The sequence below is a fragment of the Pholis gunnellus genome, assembly GCF_910591455.1.
Source record: "Pholis gunnellus genome assembly, chromosome: 11".
Lineage (NCBI taxonomy): Eukaryota > Metazoa > Chordata > Actinopteri > Perciformes > Pholidae > Pholis > Pholis gunnellus.
Genome location: NC_136538.1, coordinates 4,601,560 through 4,626,551, shown reverse-complemented (window position 1 = coordinate 4,626,551; position 24,992 = coordinate 4,601,560). Strand labels below are relative to the sequence as shown.

Genomic DNA, 24,992 nt, shown 5'->3' with positions numbered 1-24,992 from the left:
CAATAATTTTTACGTTAATATCAGCAGGGTTTTTCCTACAATTCTAAAACCTGAGCAAACATTGCGCATAACAGAACCTGAGAGTTCATTTTATTTACTGTTTTGGTTGTGTGTTTTTTCATGGAAGGGGGATAAGCGACGCATTCAGGCGCGCTCAGTGGTTTTGTAGTCTGGGGGTATCCGGTTGAAAAACCAGAAGTCCCGCCTCGGCATCCCTTGTCTCGTCCAATGAGCTGTCCTCCATCAAACTACCTCAGAGTTTCGCAGTTAGGTGTGAAACTGTTTCTGGTGGGGGTTAGATGCTTATCAAACTCAAATCAGGCTGAACCCTGCCTGCAGAATAGGCAGGCCCAGATTCCTTTGCTTCAAAGCACATGGCGAAGCACATGGCCAGATCTCCACACTAGTGTACAATACAGGTCTTCAGACAGATGTTAAGCAATGTTGTCCCTTTACAGCACGTCAGTCTAGTGTGATAGTGATTGAAACCTTCTCTCAGCATCAGTCCCCTAAAAAATACTTGTGCATTACTCCTAACAGTGACAACGACTGAAAGATAACTGGGAGTTATAGTTCTAGCGAGATAGAAAGAGACACGTCCGGTGCAGTCCATGAGCTGCTTGAATATTCATATTTGATTGTACTTCCTAAAGGTCACTGTAATGGCTATTTGCCAAAGAGAAATCATCAAAAGGCCACTGATGCACCATTCCAGTCGGACTGTAAGTCCAATGTCCAGTCGTGATTTGCAGTTTAGGTTGATTTTATTGTAGTGGTCAAAAGCAAACTTTCCTCGTGCTGTCTCCATTTACTTTTTTACTACTCATATTAGTCACTAGCCACACGCTTGGGTGTGTGTTAACCCTAAGCGCACACACAGGTGGCATGTCAGGATATGGCGCTTACCAGGGGGCCCAAAGGGTTGGGGGCAGAAAACGACTACAGAGAGACACAAATCTACTACAAAGATACACTTAACTACAAAGAGACACAGAACCACTACAAAGATACTCAAAACAACTACAAAGAGACACCAAATAACCACGAGGGACAAAACCCCAGAGAGATGGGTAATGGCTATTAAGAGACACAAAATGACTACAAATATACACAAAACTGCAAAGAGACAGAACATGACTGAAGATATATAAAACAACTACAAAGAGACAGAATGACTACAAAAATACACAAAATAACTACAAAGAGACAGAATGACTACAAAGCATTAGTTGATAAAACAAACAAAATATTGGTTTGAATCAAGACTGATGATACATTTGGAGCTTTGCTTCGTAGCTCATCCAAGTGCTGAGTTCTTTAGGTGCTTATCCTTATATTTCGTATCTCATAGCATTTTCTTAATGGATGGCATGGTCGTGCCTGAACATCCCAGCCTCCAGCATGTCTAATGTAGTCAGCATATCTGGCGTTGCAGAAGATGTTTGGATGAGTTCCAGCACAGCATATGGGCTCTGAATGTGCATTCATAATTTTCTGTTAATTGGAGAGGGGTGATGTAAGAGTATTCTTTTAAGGCCAGCACTTTAGTTTAGTAGTAGCTTAGCAATCTTTTTGTGTGGCCTTTTTCATGCCCTGCTGTTTTCAGGAAAGCCTCGTGTACGGTATTTCACTCAAATTCTCTCCTCACAGACTAAATCAATTATTTTCTGTGTTTTCAGCCGAAGGACAGGCAGGCTGATGTATATTTTGATTGACAGGAGGAACTCTGGAATATGTAGGGCATTTAAATGTAAAATTAACTAAGCATAGACTTTTCTGCTCAGCCATCTCAAAGTGATTTGAGATTAAATTGACAGAACAGGCACATTTACAGGTAATATGGGAAAGAAAACTGCACACAGGTGTATTATGAATGTCAGTCATGCACAGACATTCAGCCTGACAGAAACACTACAATAGTCTTTTTTTTCTCTGTCTTAAAATGAACCAATTTTATTCAGCTTGATTGGGGTTGTCAAAGCTCAACTTTTTCTCCTTCTCCGCACTTCCTACCCAGAGCCTGTAGGCACTAATTACACTACAGCTCTGATTGGAAGCTGGCGTGTGTGTGTGTGTGTGTGTGTGTGTGTGTGTGTGTGTGTGTGTGTGTGTTATCTACTTGTGTCCTCTCACAAATAGAAAGCTTCTGGAAATCTTCTGAAAGAAAGCCATTTGGACATTTTGTTTTTGTGTGTTTGAATGTTATGAGGATTAGGTGGGGGCAAAGGTCAGGCTTGTAGACGTGTTTCGTCATGTTTTTTTACATTAGTTGACTGGTATTTTCAGATTTGCCACTGTTGGTGTCAGATAACGACGGCCTCTTGCCAGGTCTTAAAGGGATGGTAAATGGAACCATAACATTCCTCAGTGTGTGCTGTATTGACCGAGGAAGCGGAGTTCTCGTGGTCCCTGAGCCGGCACCTACATATACCAGGATGCGTTGTGCCCGGCCATATCCTCTCCACAGCCTCGGCCCCTCTCCACTGCCGTATACTCTGAATGAATATGGCTGAACATCCGAGTCGGCAAAAGAGCTCCAAGACTACAAAATGTATCCTCTGCACCCATATTTTGGGATGCCATTTTCCCAGTTGGAAATGTAGCTAGTTTGCAATACAGGTGAAGAGAACAAGGAGGCTCTGTTTATTTTGTTCGAGTTACACAGGCGGCAACCCTAAGGTTCTGAAAAGAGAAGCCAGTGCGGAAGTGTCCTGAACTTGCCTTCTCTCTACTGGGCGACTCATACTGTTGCAAAATGAAGTCTGACTGTATAGAAGTCTATGAGATTATTATTTATTCAGTAAACATTTGTCTTCTTAAAGACAGCATGATGTCTATTTAGTTATGGTATGGTATTATGGTCACATTTAGAGTCAAATAGACCATGAAGCAGGGTATGCTTTAGGGCGGGGCGACCTTGTGATCGACACTTAGCTACCGCTACCAGAGTCGTATACGACGTCTCTACGTAACTCCTCCGCATTCCAAATATGGACTTCCATATCGACTTCCACTGGTTGCAAAAAGCCAAGATGACGATGGCCGTAATGCAGAACCCAAGGCTTCAAAACGGGTGACGTCACGACAACTAGCCCCACTTCTTATCTACAGCTTATGGGAATTGACATGAGATTTGGGAAGTGTTGATTTTGAGCGTCATCTTGAGCGGGCCCCCCCGGCTACCCGCTGCATACTCAGCTCTCTGAGCGCACTGAGGAATTTTTGCTTCAGTCGACTACATTTACCAACAACACTGGTTGGACATCCACATAAAAAGGTGGCCAATCTTCCCTTTTTGAGATGAGTACATTTAAATGTACTCATGTAATTTATGTCTTGATGGTAAAAACAACGTGTGTGAAAGAGAGGGAACAGGTGTGTGACAGAAAGTGGAGAGAGAGGACAGAGTGTACGCCACACTCACCGCCACAAAAACACACACCGTGCTATTTTAGGGGGGAGAACGAGTGACTCCATTATCTCTCTCTAGTTGCTTCCACTCTCTCCTCACCTCCATTCATCTCCATCTGTCCTGCTTTCGTCCGTCCCTCTTTTCCTCGCTCTCTCCCTCTCCAGAAGACTAAATCATTGTGTCGTCCCGTTGGAGTGCTGGCGTGTGTTGTCTTTTTCTTTTCAGCCCCATGAATAAATTATCAAAGAGAACAAGAGGCTGCTTTCCTTCATGCAACACTGGCACTCGCCTTTTGTTGGAGATAGAAATGAAGGAGTGTGTGTGTGTGTGTGTGTGTGTGTGTGTGTGTGTGTGTTCGTATGTGAAGATGCATTTGTGTGTATCTTTGTTTATTCCGTGCAGGGATTTTGGAAGCATCGTATCGCTAGGTGCTCTGCACATCTGGACTAAGTTGGGCTCTCAAAGGTTCCGTGAGATTGGATGTGACACACACACACACACACACACACAGCAGCTAAAGCATATCTGTGGTCGATTGGAGTTAGTTTGAGCGGACGGTGTGAAGGGCAGCCAAAGGAGCAGCGCTCTATGACTAATAACGGGACACACACACACACACACACACACACACACACACACACCGCACACATAGCAAGCAGTGCTGTCTGTAGGTCTGGCAGAGGATCGATAGCGTAGCCACATGGAAGCTAATCAATAAGGTGGATTTGCACCGCTGGAGGAAGAGAATCTAGCCTGTATCCCAAGAAAACACACACACACACGCACACAAGCAATCGTAAACACACACATCCAACCTCCCCGCTGTGATGCTGTAGAGCCTATATATACCACTGAGATAGTTATATCCCAGCTTACCTCTCCAAACAGAGCAGTTTGGCATTCACAGAGCTCAGGGCTTTGTAAAGCACATCATACAACAGGATTTATTGTCGGTCATAGATGTGTGTCGGGTCCCTGCTGACGTGTGTGTGAGGGAGATGGTCCGTAACCTATTTATTTTTCACAGCGATAACATTGCTGCTGTTATTCTATGTTCTCGGTGCCTCGTGGAGCTAATTTACTGTAAAAGTCGTTTTCTATTCTGGCGGCCTGATAACTGGACAAAATGTCCCTTGATTTTCTGTTCATGTCGGCTGTTTTCTATGAACCAGCGGTGACTTTTGTATCCGTCAAAAGTGCTTAAGTGGTCACTTCCATTCACTGCAGAAAAACAAGATGGCTACGGCCAACGCGCCAACCTGGAGGCTGCAAAACAGCAGTCTACAAACCAACAGGTGACGTCACGACAACTACGTCTGTGGTATAAACACTACAATCTGGAGGAAGATTCTCTGTGTTGCGCATGCCTTTTCCCAAATCCCACCGTGTGTGTTCTCTAAATCCGTGTGCGTATGCACATGCATCACATCCATCCTGTCGAGCGAGTTCGCAAAGACGAGTTGGGCATCGGGTGTGTGTTTCCCTGAGTCGGCGCATCTGTGTGTCTGCGTGTTCCTTAAATCCACCCAACAAATTCCAACCTGAAGCTGCCACTTACTCAAAAAGCACAGCCTAACGAGGATCTCGATGCTCTGGTTAGCGACAAATAAGATTCCCTTCTGAAAACACCTGAAAATACCCAGTTTAAATTGGTGTGTGTGTGTGTGTGTGTGTGTGTGTGTGTTAGTTGCTGCTGTTTTGATTTGATTAGGTATTCTTTCCCTGAACAGCACCGTCACGCATCAGCCGTCAGACCACACCGTGACCTTCCTCAAACACTCAAGTGTGTGTGTGTGTGTGTGTGTGTGTTGTGGTTGTTTGCACAAACGGGCACACACTGTACGAGTGTGTGTCTTTTTTACCTCTTTGTGTTTATGTCTTAAAGTTTCCATGTATGTGTGTGTGTGTGTGCTTACTGATGAATGTAACCGGGGTGGAAGAGATGCTTGCGTGTGGCAGCTTAAGATCTCCTCTCTGTGACAAAACCTTTTATGTGTGTGTGTGTGGGTGCCACCAGCTGAGTGACAGATTGTGTTGAGTGGTGCAGAACTGTAGCAGCCCGGCACACTTAACAGCCTCTGACATACTGCGGTGCCACATACACGCGCACACACACACACACACAGGGACTTTGTTGTGTGTGTGTGTGTGTGTGTGTGTGTGTGTGTGTGTGTGTCCTGCTGTAGCTGTGGTGCTGCAGACTAAATGATATCTCAGTCTGTATTGATAATGCATTATCAACACGCTGCACCGTTCATTTTTTCCCATCTGTCTCTCCCTTTGCCATCCTCTCCTTGTCTCCTTATGTTTTTCTTTTCTGTTTTCCTTACCTGTCCTCCTCATCATCTCGCTCCCTTTGCTCCTCATCATTCCGTTCACTCTCTTCCTAATTGCCCCCCCCCGCCCCAAACCACTGCTCTTCCTCGGCCTCTCCCCATCTCCTCTCCCCCCCTGCAGATTGACCCCCTCGTCCTCCCCGCTTCTCTTCTCTCCCTCTTCCTCCCCCGTCTGTCTTCTGCAGCGTCGGCTCACCCAGCCGCTGGCAGTTTTATGATTCTCTTTTATGGCGTTAATAAGGCAGCTGTCAGCCACGAGGAGACAATCCACTTCCTTTGCTGCGCTACCTCGACTGCTACATGAACTACAGTGCTGCTGCTCGCTGCTGTTGCAGTTACGAGTCACTCTGCTTCGGCTGTCGCCACTGCAGCTGCCACACCTACCAATGTCAAACAGAAGTCAGCCCTCAAACAGCGGCACACGTGGCAAACTCGGCTCTACGTGCTCCGGTCATACTCACCGCTTGTCGCTATTGGTTTCTCTTTTGAACAGAAATACTGTTCAGTTTTTTTTTTGGATGAACGTGACTTTGACTTGGCGCTTCCACGAAGCTTTTATTGTGAAACACCTGTGCAGGAAGTAGCTACAAAGGGGAATGAAAAGTACGAGCGAGTTGAGATTATTTTCTCACGCTGATCTCATTCACTTACAAATTCTCATCACTTCTTCTTTGCTGTTTTTTTCAGTTTTAAGCTAGTCAGTGCAATACTTCCTGTACACATTAAAAGTCCTTTTTTCAGCTTAAAAGGACATATTTCACAAATTTCCCCTTGGGGATGAATAAAGTATCCATCCATCCATCCAGCCATCCATATTCCCTCCCTTCCCTGGTAGGCTTTTGATACTTGCGAGTGGATTTGACGGCAGGTTAACCCTGCGTGAGAAAGAGTCAAACTTGCTGCAATGTATATTAATTCAGAATATGAATATATTGTGAAATGAAAAGTGAATTGTCTTTTTTTGTTGTTGCACATGGTCTTGAGTTTGCACACATTAAAATGGAGTAGATCATAAAGTAGGGAAGTGTATATCTTAAATACAGGCTATTTGCTGCTGCTGACTACCGGTCCAGTACTGCAGCTTTTTCCCACTCAAAATTTAGAATCTGTATAGTGGCACGGTGGCACCTCACCGCAGTTTTTTTGTGATTGTGTGATACACGAGTTTTTGAACAGACACGGGCCAACAAGATGCTGTGAAAAAAAGATGATCGGGTCGTGTACTCTCAGTCCACTGAAGGGAAACCTGATCTTTGTCGTACTTTCGTGCTTCTGCAGCTCTTCGTCTCACATACGCACTTGTTGCGCTGCTCATCTTTGCCGTTCCTTTTGCTCGTGAGCCTAAAGCGACCTGCTAAATAGAAGTTAAATGTGTTGAATGTTAAAAGAAAAGTAATATCAGTCTATGTTTTCTGAGCTGCTGCATGGTCTTTATTGTTAAACACTAAATAAAATCGAACATCACTTTGTGCATGCATTGTTGTTGATAAAGGATGTTTCCGCATACTTGGATCTTTCCAATGTATAAGTTGTAAAATTATCATCTGACACAAATGTCCTAATGTGCATAAATCTATTTTTAAAAGCACTGTATCAAGTTAGGTTTCGGTGTGTACATTTGATATCCAGAGCATTAACAGCAGACCAACTATAGTGGAATAATGTCTACTAGTATCAAGAGCGAGATAGTCCACACAGGACGGGCGGGAATTGTGACGGTACACAAACAGGACTTTCCTGTCCAGGAGACCGCTGCTCATGTCCGCCTCGCTCTTTGCCTAAACCTAACTTCCTGTGAAGACGGAAGTTTATTTTGAAAAGACACTATGCAACACGCCGTCCCTGACACGTGCAATCTGGCGCTAGAGGAGTACCTAGAACGTCATAATCCGTACTTTAGGGGCACTGACCAGGCGTCTGCATTTGAAGAGTTGGGAGTGAGAATGTATCGGTCAACACACATTAGCTCTGTTAGCACTGCTGCAGTTGTTTGCACAGTTAGCACCGTCAGCTGCTAGCCGCCGGCTCTTCACCATGTTGAGAGCCGTGTGGAGGCGATCCCTCAGTCTATATAGGCTCATAATTTTGAATTGACCACCTTTAACGCTAGAACAGAAAAGTCTTTATTGTGGATGTGTAGCATCCGACTGATACCAATCCAACTGATTTTCAGTGTGACTACTTCTGCTGCTGCTCCAGAGGTGCTAGCAGCACTACTGCAGCCTCTGCCCTACCTTTGCAGCTGTTCCACGCTTGCTTCTTCTTGTCTGTCTTATGTCTCCCTCAATCATCGTCTCGGTTATTCTCCCTTATTCGTCCTCTATTTCCTATCCTCTTGTGTCTCTCCCTCACGCCTACTCTCGCTTTCGCCGCTAACCAATTTGCAGCCCTCATCTCCCGCTCGTCTCCTTCCACTCTTATTTGTTTTTTCCTCTCCCTCTATTACTGTTCCTCGCTCTTTGTTTGTTCCATAACCTCGCTCTGCCTCCCCTCAGAGGATAAGACGTTTGTTTCATCTCTCAGCCTCCCGTACGTGCGTGCGAGGGAGGACGTTGGGATGCTGTGAGGCCGAGTACAGTCTGTGTGTCACCAAGCCTCTCTATAAGGGGCGGCAGGTGTGTTGTTGAAGATGTGTTTGTTGTGTGTGTGTGTGTGTGTGTGGGTGTGTGTGTGTAAGTTTCGCTGGTTCCAGGTTTCATCATTCGTGTGGTGGTAGTCGGTGATGCAGTGCTCCCCAGAGTTCCAGTGATTGATGTTGGTTTGAAAGGCGATACAAATATTGTTGGACTGAAGTTGTTGTTAGCTGGTGTACACCGGCCTGGTGAGGGGCGCAGATGGGTGGAATGAATCGCTGATGTCTCAACCTGCATATTTGTGTTTCTATTCATATTGGAGCCCTACGGTTCGCTAGGCTTCCATCACACAAAACGACATTTTACAGTTTGACACAGATTAAGACCGATACTTGTTATTGTATTGGGGGGGGGGGGGGGGCCCACTGTGTAGGCTTCTTTTTTTGGATAATTCAAAGTACAAGGTTACAAAGCTATTTTATTATCATTGTATAACAGGGTTGCACAATGAAATGCAGATTGCGGTGTCATTTTTCGACACAACAAAAAATAAAAGAAGCTGTTCTGAAGTCTGGTGGTACAGCAGCTGATACTTCTGTACTTCTTTCCAGACAGCGGCAGGGTGAACAGGTTGTGGCTGGGGTGGGTTTTGTCTTTTTAATATCCTTTGAGCTCTGCGCAGGCACCTCATGTCACCAATGATGTGCTGGGCGGTCTTAATCACCCGTAGAGCCCTCTTGTCCTGAGCCGTGCACATCCCAACCCAGTTTGTAATGTTTCCAGGATGCCTTCTATTGCTCCTCTGTAAAGGTTGACAAGAACTTGGCACGGGAATTTCGCCTTCTTAAGTTTCCTTGAGAAATACAACCGTTGCTTTCTTTACCAGGATGGAGACGTGTGATGACCGTGTCAGGTTGGTTGTGATGCTGATTCCCAGGAACTTAAAACTGTTCTCTTGCTCCACCTCAGCTCCGTTGACAGGGGTGTGCATCTTCGCCTCCTCTTTTCTAAAATCAACAATCAGTACAGTAACAATTCAAAGGACAGTACAGTAAAGTAGTGCACATGCAGCATCAATCATGACTCACTTTTCCTCACATAATTGTGCTTAAACAAAGAGTGTGTGAGAGTAATAGAATTCGCTGCTGACTGGCAGAAACCTTGAATATTCAAAACCATTACTTATTTTAGGATATGAAAAGTTTTTACACTGCGTGATCAAAGGTATTGTGTCTTCATGTGTGATCAGATACCTTCATGTCTCATTATGTTATTAATATTTACCAAAGATCAAGCTCACATGGAGTCACAGGACTTTTGACAAGCGTATGCTGAGATATGTCTGCTGAGGATTCGAATGGCCGTTTGGCCGCTGAAGCCACCATCGCTAGCTAGCTATGCTACTCTCCTCAGCAAACACTTCAATCTATAATCACAATGTTGGCCATCAGGGCTAAATTTGAGGTCCAGAGGAGGGGTGCTGTGATTCAATGCACGCTCACCCTCAACAGCAAATCAAGTAAAAGGAATTACAAGAAGAGCTCTGCTGACCTGAGAGTGCGTCCTTGTACGAACGGGCTCAGTAGATTAGTAGATAGAGTAGTTTAGATTGCCCATCCATTGAGTGATGAATACATTTTTATTTTTTCTTCTTCAAGCAATTGGAAGTCAATAAAAGCAAGGAATATAAAGTATTGAAGTTTCTGTTTCATGCCATATTCATATATTCATATATTAGTCTTGTTTTTAGTCTTTTGTTGTAATTTACTTTTTCTGTTGTAATTGAATCTAAAATGTGTTTATCTAACTGTTATTGCTATTCTATATTGCTTCCTTATCTTATTGTCCTCCGTTTCAGACTGAGCTCGGGGTAACTCCCGTCTGAGGAACCTGTCCTTTTAAATTTCACAATGAAAACCACATTTGTTGCTCATTATTTTAATGTCATCCCGCTACCTCGACAGCAACTTCCTTTTCTATTCCCTCCGCATTGCTTGACCTTTTTGTTGTGCATGTGCTGAATGTGGTGGATATTTACAACAACTAAATGCCATGCCTGTGTTTGGGATGCTGTTTTTTTTTTTATTTTTTTGAGATAGCACACTGTAGGGTCCACTTAATATAAGCCACATGCAGAAGCAGACATGCCAGAACCACAAGCTGCTGCCTGCTTTCAAAGTGTGGCTTATCGTCTCATCAAGCACTTTTTATAATAGCATTATCTCATGCTTTGATGTAATTAGGATGCCACAGGTACCTGAGGGAGTTTAAGTCCAGTTTCATCTACCTAATGAATATTTATATACAGTATTACCATTTCTGGCAGCTAGCTCCCAATGTTGATTCATTCTTTGCCTCACGAGTCCCTTGGCGTTTGTTTCCATGCTGGTCGTGACATAAATTCAAAAGCATACCTCAAAATGACTTCATCTAGAGATGGTGAGTAATGAACTATCCTCAGTACCTTGACTGCATGAGAAAAATAAATAAAATGGGATTTAATGATACCTCACTGTTGCTAACAGTAACTGTAAAATCAAAAAAAAAAAATGCAATTTATTTTGTAAATGACAAATCACACATTTTCCTCAGAGAGCTTTACAATCTGTACACACACAACATCCTCTGTCCCAGGACCCTCACATCGGAACAGGAAAAACCTGCGAGGCGAGAAAGCACAAAGACTCCAGTGAAGAAGCAAAGTCAGTAATGAACATTAATGAGACATGAATTCATACAGAAGGAGAGAGAGAAGAGGAGAGAGGAGCTCAGTGTGTCCTAAGGAGTCCAGCAGTCTAGGCCTATAGCAGCTTGTCTAGGGGCTGGTCCACGGCAAACCTGAGCCAGCCCTAACTAAGCGTTATCAAAGAGGAAAGTCTTAAGCCTTCTCTTAGATGTGGTGAGTGTGTCTGCCCCCCGGACTGAAACAGGAAGCTGGTTCCACAGAAGAGGAGCCTGATAACTGAAGGCTCTGGCTCCCATCCTACTTTTTAAGACTCTAGGAACCACAAGTAACCCTGAATTCAGGGAGTGCAGCTCTCTAGTGGGTTGATGTGGTTCTATAAGATCCTTTAGATATGATGGTGCCTGACCAATTAGGGCTTTGTAGGTGAGAAGGATTTTAAATGAAGCTAGCGTAAATTCATGCAGGACACGGAAGTTATACGCCCCAGCTGTAACCAGCTGACAGCCAGCCGATTGAATCATCGGCCACGCACCAATCACAGCCCACTCTCACTTCACGGAGGTTTATTTAAATATGGCTTCCTTCTCACTGATTCATTCTACATCTACGCTGCTACAGACCTCACTGCTGGCGAAGCTTCGCCTCCTCCACCCCAGCCGCCACCTCTTTGTTAGTTCATCTTCTGGCAAATGTTTGAAATGTATTTAAAAAATGTACCCCTGTCCTGTAAACCCAGGGGGGTTATTGCTCGTGCTCCCGGTCTTAGCTCAGTAGCCGCTGGCTAATCCGGGGAGCATTCAAAGAGCGGAGCCATTATCGCCAAGTTTAACTGTATTCTATTTGTTGCAATAAATGGTTAAAATCTATAACGAGAGTGTTCCTGACTGAAATGATATTCTTGATTTTACAGGGAGACAGTGCAGAGAAGTTATTACAGGAGTAATATGATCTCTTTTCTTAGTTTGTGTTAGTACACGAGCTGCAGCATTCTGAAACAACTGGAGAGATTTAAGAGACTTAACCGAGCAGCCTGATAATAAGGAATTGCAGTAATCTAGCCGAGAGGTAACAAATGCATGAACACCTTTTTCCGCATCGCTTTGAGACAGGATGTGCCTGATTTTTGAAATGTTACGTAGGTGAAGAAAGGCAGTCCTTTTTGAATGTGTTTTATCCGGGAGTTACAGGACATATCCTGATCAAAGATCAGTAGATATTGGGATGGACACCGCCAAACATGCCAATGCGTAAAGCGCACGCTCTCCCATAGATCTTTCTGCTGAAGGAAAGCAAGTAGGTCAGCAGGTCTTTTTCCTTCAAAGTCAGCCATGGCATACATTACAGTCAGTTCTGTTTTAAGCCGTGTCAGATCAAATAGAGTTCCGTGACTCTGCGTTAGGCTAGAGAATGCCGAATCAGGGAATTTCTTCCGATATGCCTGAAACCGCTGGGGGTCAAGGAAGGAGACAAACATTAATTTCTCATGGTCTTTGAACCGATTTCGTAACTGGATTAAGAATGTTGTCCAAGATGTGGAGCTTCTGGTACTGTGCACGAATGTCTTCCTTGGCCGCTTGACCTTTCTGTGCACTTGGGGCACCTGTTACCCACAATGGACTCAAAAATGTCAGCAAACCGTCCTTTTTCTCTGTCAATAGTGTCACAAACCTCATCCACTCTTTTCAGACAGAATTGTACGTCCAGTTTTTTGTTCTGTACTACTCCAAAAAGCACATCCAAATACTCAAAAATCCCATGGAAAGAGGACACTCAAAAGTTCTCCAGATGGGCTTCATATTCGTCAGCACAGCGCACAGATTCATCGTCGTACTCATGGTGGTGCTCCAAAATGGGCTCACAAAGGTCCTGTAGGGCAGCTCTCTTTTCAAAGACCGTGTTGACATATTTAGAATACATGTAGTGTATTTATGAAAAATAATTACATTTTAAAATAGCTACAGTGTATTTGTGATTCTGTTGGTGTCTAGGCCAGCAAAGAAGGCCTTGCTGGCCCTGAGGGCCCACCATTGACTTCGAGACAAGGGAACCAGAAGTGCAAAATACAGACTCATTTCTGCGTGTTAGGACTCATTTATGCAGCATTCCATTGTATTTGTTGTCGACTTTGTATGATAAGAGATAATAGACGGGACTCAACAGTACATCGCTGTCACCCTGTTCTTTTTTCCTGACTTCATTCCATTGAGTACGTCAGGGATGAACTTACAGCTGACTTTAAGCCCCACTCAGACATCCGGTGTGACAGCCGTCAGCTGATGGCTTTGTCTGGTGTGTGCTTTTGACAGCGACCTGATGTGACAGCAAACCAAACCCTCCGACGACAGCAGTCGTCGGAGGGTTTGGTTTGCCCAGTGGTTTCCATTCAATCCGGCATCACCCTCCTTGCTGGAGTATACTCACCTGTTGGGGAGGGATGATGGGGGGGGGGGGCGTTATCGATTGCTGGCCTCCCTTCCAATTCCACTTTCTCTATCTGTCGTCAAAAACAACTGCCCCTGACACTCAATCGCAGTCTGTTGCTAGCCGTCTGTCAGCTGTCCGTTGGTGTCATCCCGGATAATTAATAGAAAGCCCAACGTGTCTGCGAGAGTTTCGAGAACAATATTGGCATCATGTCTATCCAAATCCCCTCATACGGCGGGGAGTTTAAGCTTTTCATGCAGTCTGACATTTTGGATTTCCTTCTTTCTTTCTTCTCGTGTCTCACAGCAGCTGTGTGGGATGTAACATTGAAAGGCTATGAAATCTCAATTTTGTGACGCTGCGCACATTCTGAAATGTTGGTAATCAAATGGACCGGCATGCCAAAGATAAAAATTCCAATTCTTGTAACACTTACCTGCCAATCCTCCTCATGGAGGTGTTGGCCTTTCTGAGGAAAATGTTGTCTTTTGTCTTTGTTTTGGAATATGTGCTGTAAGATTTTTAAATGTACGAAGTTACCATTGTAATGTTGTTTCCTTTTAAATCTCAGGGTTAGGTTTCGGGTTAAGGATGCACCAATGTAATTTGACATATCTGTACTGGTGCTGATCGACTATCGGCAGGATGTCACTACATCAACACCGTTATTGTAATATTCAGTGATTCCTCTATAAATCACATTCATTTTGCAATTGTGGTGTCTTTGTGTTTAGTGCCACAGCAATCCCTGGCGTCACGTTATTTTAAATGAAAAATGATTCCAAGAGATCAACCTCATGGCCTTCAAAGATTTTTCAATTTGATGGGAAAAAAAGGGCACTGGTATTTGACAGGTACTCTGTCAGCAGACACCCTGAGTTGAGTTGTTGGAATGGGTATTGGCAGAAAAAAAACAAGGATCAGTGCATCCCAACTAAATAGAATTCTTGTCATATATAATGTGATATATATATATTCTTTAATCAGATGTTATGGGATACTGTCTTTGCTCGATTGGGTATAGGTGATAAATGTTGCTGGTGCACTTTTTATTTTAAAACAAATACAATTTGATAACAAATACAAGCTTATTAATCAAACACTGGTATGGGATCAGTACTCGGTATTGGCCGATACCCAAAGCCCATGTATTGGGATCGGGACTGAAAAAATGTAACCGTGCCTCCCTAGCATCAGCTGATGGCATTAGCTGATCGCATCAGCTGCATCATTCACGCTTCATTTATTGGCTGCTCCAGTCGTATTCATACAGGTGACACTTTCCCGCTGTGTACTCCGTCAACGCCGCAACTGCTTCCACTAACCCGACCTCATGTGCTCTGCTTTTAGTATTGTTCTAAGATGCAATTTGCATATGCATGTAAAGGGGATTAGTCCTTACTGCAAAAATCTCTTGATTCTTTTAGAGTTTCTAGAAATAATGATATATTTTTTTCTCGCAATATAATTCTACAACCGTTTGCTCCAATGGTCAATGTAGCTTGGTCGGAAAGGAATCTTTATGTAGTTAGATGTTACTAAAATCCACAATATCTCATAAAATCCGTTTTTCCTAACCTTACCAGTTCCGTCAATGCACAGCACCAACCAACCTTTTTGCTGCTGTACACACACATGCAGCCTCTGTACGAGCTTTGCTGCAGTCCCAACACACATCAATTCACAGCCAATGCATTCTTGATTAGGCGTGGACACGGTAATTGTTTTCATTGCCTGGGATTGGAACGACATTGAATTTAATGTGGTCCATCGATCTTTTGTTGGGGGGAAATTGGGTTTGTTACCAGCGTTGTAGATCTCTCATGGCCCACATGTTAACCTTTAATACCCCCCCCCCCTCTCTCTTTCTCACCACATTTTTCTCTCTAATCTCACTATATCTCTATCTCACCTCACCCTCCCCTCTTCATCCTCCTGTCTCATTCTCCTGCTCTTTGACTTTTAATCTCTCGCTCTTTCTCTTTCCCCTCTATCTGTCTTCCTTTTTGTTTTTCACTCCTTTTCCTCCCCCACTACCTCTTTTTTTCCCCTGTTTTGCTCCCTGTATTTACTTTCAATTTAAAAAGTCCATTAACATGATTGCCTATCAGAAATAATATTGACATTGCAGTTTAACACTGACCAATAGCTGAAAGGTGTAACCAGCAAATATTTGTATTTTACTCCATATGACTTAAAATTGTCAATATTGCCATTGAATGATTTTTTTTTTTGTCTGTCTAACTAATTTACTTAAATAAATAATTTTTTCTACTGTGCATCATTGCAAGAAGCTCCTGAAACCTTCCAGTTAGATCTCTGTTAGGTTTGGAAAAATACTGCTCTGGGCTGTAAAACAATCAAGCAGACTTAAATGTGGTGGTATACCACGAAAAATGCAGAGCGAGCAGCCTTGTGAAAGTTTCATCCAGTGTCTAAATGAAAAGCACCCTGTTTAATTTATCTTGTTAACAGTTACATTCAGTGTTCTTACTAAAACTGAAAGTATCCTTGATCCCGCATGGGCTAAGACCTTTGTTGACCAAGTCCGTATTTTTCGTCTTTGTTTTTTAAACTCCGTCATCCACTAAAATTCGTTGCACACAGAAACCTTGGACACTGAGTCTGATGCATTTTATTATTCCATTCATTGCAAAAACTCACAAAATGAGACAAAACTGAATTATTTATGTATGGATAGCGCTAGTTCCAAATGGGGCAGATGAATGACTGAAATTAGCATGAAGCTATAGTTCAGCTATAGAGCAAAACCACTACCGTCTAACCTTTTATACATCCTTATTTTTGAGACCATCCACAATTGCAAACAACTGCCACAATATATCTTTAATTTCCACACCTCTGTATTCTTTACTTCTCAGCTTCAGGCCTATACTGACATTAATGCATTTGCTTCCTCATGAATCATTTGTAAAGGGATTATTTTGAATAATTTGTACTCTGTGTTGTTAAAGTTGCACAATATTTTCAGATGACGAATTCATTATTTGACTACATGTAATGTGAAAGATGTCTCTCATAGTCACAAGCACATTTTTTGTAGCTTCTTCAAGTTGATTGTTTTGCTTTCAGGGCCCACAACTTTACCAATTTAGTTCTCTAAGTGCTCATCAACATTGCTTTCAGAAGCATCGGTTTTCAGTGAAAATCTGCTAAAGGTTGGAACCAGACGAAACTTAATGGTGCGATTGGAATGATTGTGAATGCATAAAACAGAAGGGGTTTGGGGTCATCTTAGCTTTCTAACAAGCTCGGGGGAAGGGACACAATGCTCTACATAAGAGAAAAATGGGAAGCAGAGTTAAAGATTCAAATAACAGAGGAAGAATCGTTTCAAATGTGACACAATGTACGTCCACAATCTCACTAGTATGGAGGGAATTCTGCTGGTAGAACTGAACCCGCTTTTTTATTACACCCAAAATAAAAAGCAGGAGACTTGCTGCACAACAACAATGTTGGAGGCTGTGTGGGACCATGGCGGCTGACCACAAAGATAGGGCTTTATTGGGAAAATCTTAATGTTCAAAATATTTTGGGATCTGAGATCCCAAACACCTGCCCTGTGATGTATCTTAGGAACATTGAAAGTGTTGTGATGAGAAAAGACCTCTACTTGACAAAAGTTTTACTTGCAGCAATTAGGAAAGCCGTTACCAGAAATTGGCTTAATATCAACATTCCAAAACAAGAAGAGTGGCTGGAAGTTGTCCAAGACATATTATGAGAATCAAGGAGAATGCATTTAATAAGAACTGGAAGAAATAAAACTTTTATATGAGCTGTGACACCGACCACATGAATGCATAAAAACGACACGATAGACAAATGAACAGTAGTAATGTTACTATGTAAAAAAACAAACGCAGTTTGTCACTTACCGAAACTTAAAGAGTTTAATCCCAGTACATCGTTTCAGTTCCAGTAAGAAGTCCTTCTCGATTCATGGACGCCAGTGATGACAGTCGAGCCTCCCCAGTTGTATTTCGCCGGTCTGCTGCGGCAGGTTCGCAGCGGAGCAGGGATCCCACCTCCTCCAGACCGCACGTCAGGGCGCCCACCGGCCGGCGCTGACCACACGCCGGGCCGTGGTTGTGGAGCTGTTTCCCTGCGAACGTGTTCGTTGAGTTGTAGATCCACTAGAGTCTCCAAAAGTTTTCAAACTGTCAGCAAGAAATACCGTTCATACGAATCCTTTTCCTGGCTGAGTCAGGGCTGCCAGCTGTGGCGTTGACTGACCATTTCTTACGATGTCCAGCTTTTCCTGAAATGTCTTTCTTGAGAAAGGCGTCGTCAGTAACTCCGTTTCTTCTCCTTATTCAGCCGTTGAGTGTTGAAAAAACAAAGCTAGGTAAAAAAATGAAATAAACTACACCAAGCAAAACCCTAAACATTTTATAATTTCTTCCATATCTTTCAATTTGAACTCTTACTCCTCCAACTAAGCTCTGCTGGCAAGTTAAGTTTCATTTCACAATAGTCACGTGCTCGCCCACTGACCAATCACAGCACACACTGCACCCCACTGCAGAGCTGCACCTGCAAACAGAGCTGAACGTAATGCTGACGTAGTTGTAGGCCAGCTAGCCGCTCTGGCACGTTAAAGAATGTCAAACTAAAGATCTGATTGGTTGAACACTATGACAATCAACAATATCGTCCCCATTCACTTCGGGCCTCTCTTCTTACCTAGAGACACAGAGGTGTAATCTTATTGGATAAAAGCTCTTCTTAAAACAAGCTGCACTGGAAGCAGAGCAACTGAGGAAGACAGTAGCTGTGCAATGAGAAAATAAGATAATGGGAAAAATATTTGTATAAATTATAATACATATAAGAAAAAATGTAATATTAAATTATAAAAAAAAAATTATAAAAAATATTAAATTATAAAATAGCTATAACTTTGTGATTCTGTTTAGGCCAGCAGAGAAGGCTTTGCAGGCCCTGACGGCCCACCACTGCTACCTCCCCAGGTGAACAGAACATAATTGAGCAACCTCAGGCGTTGGTTGAGTCCAAAACCGAGCTAGAAGGAAAGTGAATGTTGGACTTAAATTCATAGGATGGACAGGAATATCACTCCAATGTCTTCTGGGTATATGTAAATAGGCAATTGATTGCTGACTTGTTCACCAAGGTTCTTTTTGTTACGCTTCTTGGTGCATAACTGCCACCAACTGTCAGTGGAATAGCATGAAACTACCAGCAGCAATGTTATGTCAACCCATAAGCATAACGGAACAGGGAACAATGCACTACAGCACAGGTTCCCCAAGACAATGGATTTATTTTTTTATCTTTAGATCAAGCACAATCATCCCAAACTTCTAGTCATTGGGTTCGATGAATCAAATCGTTCCGTATCAAATCTACAAGGGAAATTGGTTTATACTGCATACATAGTGAGGCATATGGCCAGTGGGGGACATTGACTATCTAATATACTTATATAATATACCTTTTAAGAAGTCAGCATTGGTTTTCTCTATCGAAACTCAAATCGACAGGTGAAATCCTTGCACATAATCTATAATAATGCAAAATTGAGAGCACACTGAAAATGTGGCAAATTGGGCATCATACTAAATCATTTCTTTTTACCTTTCTCTTTGTCTTTCACAGCAGTCCGAGTGTAAAGCCGGTCCCAAGGAAGGCGCAGAGCCGGCCGTGGACCTGCTGGGCCTGGGTAAGACGTGACCAACCTCCTGCCATTGTACAATATAATAACGTATCAAACTGTACACTCACACCCAATGTGTCAGATGTTTGAATCAAACCAATTACTGGCTGGCTGATGTAATAAGATTTCTCGATTGACATTGTAATAATTTAAGTTGAATAATGTGAGAGGTTATAAGGGAAAGGTTTAGCTGTCAGGATTTATTTGAGTCATTGCAGAGACCTTTTGTTCCACTTTGATGACTTATTACACCACCTGGCAGTTAATACATCATCGGTGGCTTCAGGCCGCCATGTCTGACACAACTGTGAGCAGACTACAGTTAAATCCACACAATGGTCCGTACTTTCTTATTATGATTTAAGGTCTATTTCAAAAAAGGAAAGGAAAGGATTGTGTTCTTTAGGGGAACATATACAAGAACATTATAATTTACCCCTGTTTTACTCCCTTGAGTAAATGGACATACTTGTATTGCGCTTTTCTAGTCTTTCCGACCACTCAAAGCCTTTTAACACAACATGTCATCATTCACCCATTCACACACTGATGGAAGGAGCTACAATGCCACCTGCCCATCAGACTAACTTATTCACACAACGTAGGCACAGCTACGGGAGCAATTTTGGGGTGTCTTGCTCAATGACACATCGACATGCGACTAGCGGAGCCGGGGATCGAACCGCTTGAAGGACGACCCTGCTCTCCACAATCTACAGTCGAGTAGATAATACTTATTGCCTGAAGCGTAATGGTTAAGTAATGGATCTATTTACATTCCATTAAAGTTCTGAATTTTTACAGGATTATTGTGGGGAATCTGTCTTTAGCTGGTTTATTCCTTATTCTGATTGGAATAAATAAGAATGACATATTAAAATAGTGTAGTGTGCACATGCCATATCAAAAGCAGCAATCCAAAAATCGAATACTGAAGAACAAACCTGTGTGCTATGGAGCTAAAATTTGGATTTAAGAGATTATGCTCGATGCATTTATTTGGCTTTGGAATTTTAGAGCAACAAATTAAAAAGAAGTAAGAGGGGCATCAAATACGTCTGAGTCGGCAATTAGCAAGAATCTGTTGTCCTGGCTGAACTCAGGCGGCAACCTCCGGGTCTGAAGAGTGAAGCCAATGCAAAAATGTCTTGAACCTGCATTCTTTCTAATGTCCATCAGGGGGCGACTCCTCTGGTTGTATAGAAGTCTATGATAAATTACCCTAATTCTCATTTGATTTATTCCCTCAGTAAACATGAGTTTATGGTCTCAATCTTTTGTTCGCTATCCTTCTTCAATACCGTAAGTATTGTCAGAAAGTCAGAAAGCTTGGTCTCAGTTGCAGGTCATGGGTCCTCCAACAGGATAATGACCCAAAACACAGCTAAAAACACCCAAGAATAGCTAAGAGCAAAACATTGCACTATTGTGAAGTGGCCTTCTATGAGCCTTGATCTGAATCTTATTGAATGTCTGTGGAAGGAGCTGAAACATGCAGTCTGGAGAAGGCACCCTTCAAACCTGAGACAGCTGGAGCAGTTTTCTCACGAGGAGTGGGCCAAAATACCTGTTGACAGGTGCAGAAGTCTCATTGAGAGTTACAGAAATCGCTTGATTGCAGTGATTGCCTCAAAAGGTTGTGCAACAAAATATGAAGTTAAGGGTACCATCATTTTTGTCCAGGCCATTTTCATTAGTTTGTTTTTTTAAATGATTCTGTTGAACCACAGTTCAAAAGCATTGTCTGATTTTCACTAGTTAATTTTCAGTACATTTTTATATATTATTACTTTTGTCAGTTTCAAGTTATTTCAGTGACCATTGTGTTTTTTTCTTTCTTTAACGGAAGGGTACCAACAATTTTGTCCACGTGTGTAACTGTCAGATCAGAGGGAGAACTGATCGTTAATCTCCTGCATGCATTTTAATGGCATTTGTGTCCAGTTCAAGAACCCAACAGCAGAATAGCCAAATGCACCGAGGATATGACATTCAAATAAGGTCACAAGCTGGACTCAAACCTGTGACATTTTGAGTTTACGGCATGTGTCTTGGACATTGTCCTCCGTGTTTGTTTTTAGGCCAGATGGCAAAAAACACAGCCAGTTGGGGTTGATTCGGTTTTTTTCACCAGGAATGTGTAATATCCGATCACCTTGTTTTCCGTTTACGGGGCTGTATTGTATTAGACTCGACCGAGGGGGTAAGCTGCGCTGACAGAAGAAATAGCCGATGGATACGGCGTTGATCAAATATTCCCGGCCGCAGCATGGAAGAGTGAGAGTTGACGCGCTGCTATGAATAACCAATGCTACACACCTTGCAGCCACGTCAAGCGGATGAGATTTCACACGTAATCGATAAGTCAAATTCGTGGCAGTACGCCTTCAGCACTCACACACCCCCACCCCCATTCCTCCATCCATCCAACCGTGTCTCTGGTTTACTCTGTGTTTTTTGTCAACTCCTCTGTTCAGTCTAATTCAGTTTAGCAGGTTGTGCTGGAATGAAAGCATAAACAATATTGTGAGACCAGATATACGCATCTTTACACAAATTCTCTCTCCGTCCTTGCTTTTATCTCCTTGGTTTGCCAAACATATTAGCTTTTCTATTTCTCTGATTATCTATCATCATTTAAAGGCTGTCTTTTCCCCACAGCAATATTAAAACAAAATGTATGTATTTATTTCAGGTTTTTTTAATTTTTTTTAGCTTTGCTGTCCCCTGATGATGAATGCTCTCTCAGAGATGCTCCATCCCGCCAAAAATAGATCTCTTTAGGAGCCACTGAATCAATTCATACAAACTTCTATTGATGGAGCACCCCTGTCTGTTTGTTTCTGTCTCTATGTCCCTTTCACTTCCACCTCGGCGTTGCCCTGCCGTAATGTTCCTGACACGCCGAATTGACACTCGAGTCCAGACGGAGAGAGTAAACAGGATTCTTCCTCCATGTTGTCTCTATTCTAGCAGCAGCTGTCCTTGCTTTGGTCGCATCTTTACCTCTGGTTGAAATATTTGGGTTACTCTTTCTCTTGATATTGTTAATTGGGTGAAAGACAAATTGTATTGTTGCAACCAGAGACAGGACATGCTTTCTTGCTCAGTTTCTGTTTCCATTGACTTATCTTATTCCGAACCTTTTCTAAATGCGTGATCAAACAGAGTGATAGTTATTCAAACAAAAGAAAGGAAAAATGGGAGAAAATGTACAGAGCTGGTTGCGCCAAAACAATGAAGCTCAACGTGCTAAGACGCTAAATGGGCTACATTTGCAAAGCCCATTATTTCAAATATTTTCATCATGCACTGTTTACGTCCATGTGTCCTCGCCAGCAGTCTTCTTTGTCCCTGCATTGCTATGCTTCTTGACGCATTACTGGCACCAACTGTTGGTCAGGGGATCAGTGGGAAACTGGCGACAGTGGGAACGTGTATCATGTTGCCCGTCCTTCTACGCGTTCACGATACAAACAAAACAGCGGCCAAATCGTGGCAACATTGCTTCATAGTATCAAAACTAAGCTGCATTTATGTTTATTTTTAGGCTTCACAATCATAAAGTATTGATTCGACTAATTTCTCAGTGCAACAATGAAAGAGTTACTCGAAGGAACAGCAGTCTCCTGGATGAAAGTCCTGTGTTTGTTTGACCGATCCACCCGCCCCGACCAATCGTTTGTATTTGACGAGTATGGTCTGAGACCGGGTTGTTTAACAAGGCTGTATCACCACTCCTTACCAGATGTTGGCTGTGCAGCACAGTTTTGTTGTTTACCCATCAACAAGACAAAGAAAGGATTAACTCTCGAACTCTAAAGTTAAGAGGTTCAGTCAACGATCTTTATTCATCACTGACCTGACAAACTATTTTGACCATTAATACCATTAATGGTCAAAGGAGAACAATGTTTTGTGGTATTTTTGAAGAAACACCACTACATTCATTACAACAACAACATTGCCAAGTTTAGGAATATTAACTTAATATTAACATTAACTATTATAATAAAGTTAATAGTGTTAGAAATGAATATGCTACCCCTATACATGACAGGGCCACACGATCAGGTAATAATGCAGAACCTGCTTTAGTTGATTAGTGCTGCAAATTTCATTTAGCAATTCCTCAAATTGCTAAAACCAATTGATGATGTGCAGTGAAACTGGGGCCACTGGCAGTCTGGGCCCGCAGGGCAGCTGCTCACTTTGTGCAGACTTGACTGCAAAAAAATGTGTCCGTAAGTTTGTTTGCATGGAATGCTCACTGGTTACATAATTGTTCAACTTTCCAAATTGTGGATATGCGGGCAGTTTTTCTGCAGCACCGCTTTAGAAAAATATATGCATCAAAACACCAACATCACAGTAAAAACTATCACAACTATCACATCAGTTCACCATTTAACATCACCGCTTCTTCCTTTATCACCTGTAAACACATTTTACCAGCATTTTGTGACCATTTTCCTATCTTCCCTCTATAATAGTCACCATCTGGACTCACCCGCTCCCAGAATCGCTCGCTGGGGAGCGGGCGAGCTTCATTTCATGCCCTAGTTGTGACTTGTGTTTCGGGGGGGGAAAAGTGGGCTGAATTATCATACTGTTTTTTGGGTACCAACACTTCCAAGACCCGTTCATTTTCCAAATCAACAGGGTGGATGAAAAAAATAAAAATTTCAAACGTGTTTGTGAGAAATCTAATCAGGATATTGCGTTAGAATCAACGCAGGGCTTAATCAAGTCTGATATTTTACCCCCTTTTGCGGCGGCCAAGTCCTTAATGTGACAGCCTCCCACTGCTGAATGAGGTCGCTGTATTCATTGAAGATACTGGGAAGCTCTGTATTTGTGTGTGTGTGTCTCTGTGTGTGTGTGTGTGTGTGTCCGCGCAAATGTACTCTGGGCAAAGGGGTTCGGGGTGCTTATAAAACACCACCCAGCCCTCCACCCCCCACCCTGAACCGCGGGTCTGTTTCCATGGTGAAGCTGTGAGTGCTCTCAAGAAGCGGCTCCATCCCGTAATAAAAGGACGGTGGGCTCATTGCCCGACATGGCAGTCATGATGATGATGATGATGATGATGGCCGCTTTTTTTCTCCCTGCGGCTCATTTCCATGGCAATGAGTGAATGAGCTTTTTGTAGGGGGGGGGTAGTAGAGTGGTAAGAGGGTAATTGAAATCCTATTTTTTCTCTCGTCTATTTGAAAACGTGGCAATGTGACGGCAGAATGGCACCCGTCATTCTTGTCGGCCCCTAAAGTAATAATCATAATAGGCTTCAAGCAGCCATTTACAAAGTGACTTAACTACCAAATTAAAAGCAAGCTCATATAGTCAAGTACAATTTATTCATATAGCTAAGTTTCAACATATTACAATTTTGCCTCGGGTCAGCTTAAAGGCATCACGAGATGGATGGAGAGCAAAAACGTTTAATTATTAGGGCGGAGGATGTTACCATCAAAGTAGTTCTTTGAAAATGAGTTTTGGTAAGTGGTTCAGAAGGATGGTGAGTGGTCTCTGCCAGACTTCTCACAGTGAATGGCTTTCCCTGTAATGCTGCTGTCTGGCTAAAGGAGCTCAGTCTTGTTCACACTTTAAAAGGGCTAAATTATGGATGTTTCAGCACTGTGGTTATATAAATGACCTCTGCTGCTCACTGGCTCTGCTGCTCGCTGGCTCTTACACACACACACACACACACACACACACACACACACACACACTCTTCCCTTTCACACACTCCCTCTCCTCCCCTCTGTCTGCCTCTCCATCACCGTCTCTCTCTTGCCGTCTCTCTCAGATGACCGTACAGTGTGTGCTGTTTTTTTCCATACTGTAGTTTTAA

The 24,992-nt window shown here is 42.8% G+C and overlaps 1 protein-coding gene across 3 annotated transcripts in view; it reads left to right on the top strand.

Moving 5' to 3' along the window:
- Positions 1-24,992, top strand: part of smap1 (small ArfGAP 1) — a 90,773-nt gene that overhangs the window by 41,688 nt on the left and 24,093 nt on the right. For all 3 annotated transcript variants that reach the window (XM_079169011.1, XM_079169010.1, XM_079169009.1), the window contains exon 6: positions 19,078-19,141. In XM_079169011.1, coding sequence (XP_079025137.1) covers positions 19,078-19,141 — 64 coding nt within the window. The remainder of the gene's footprint in view (positions 1-19,077; positions 19,142-24,992) is intronic.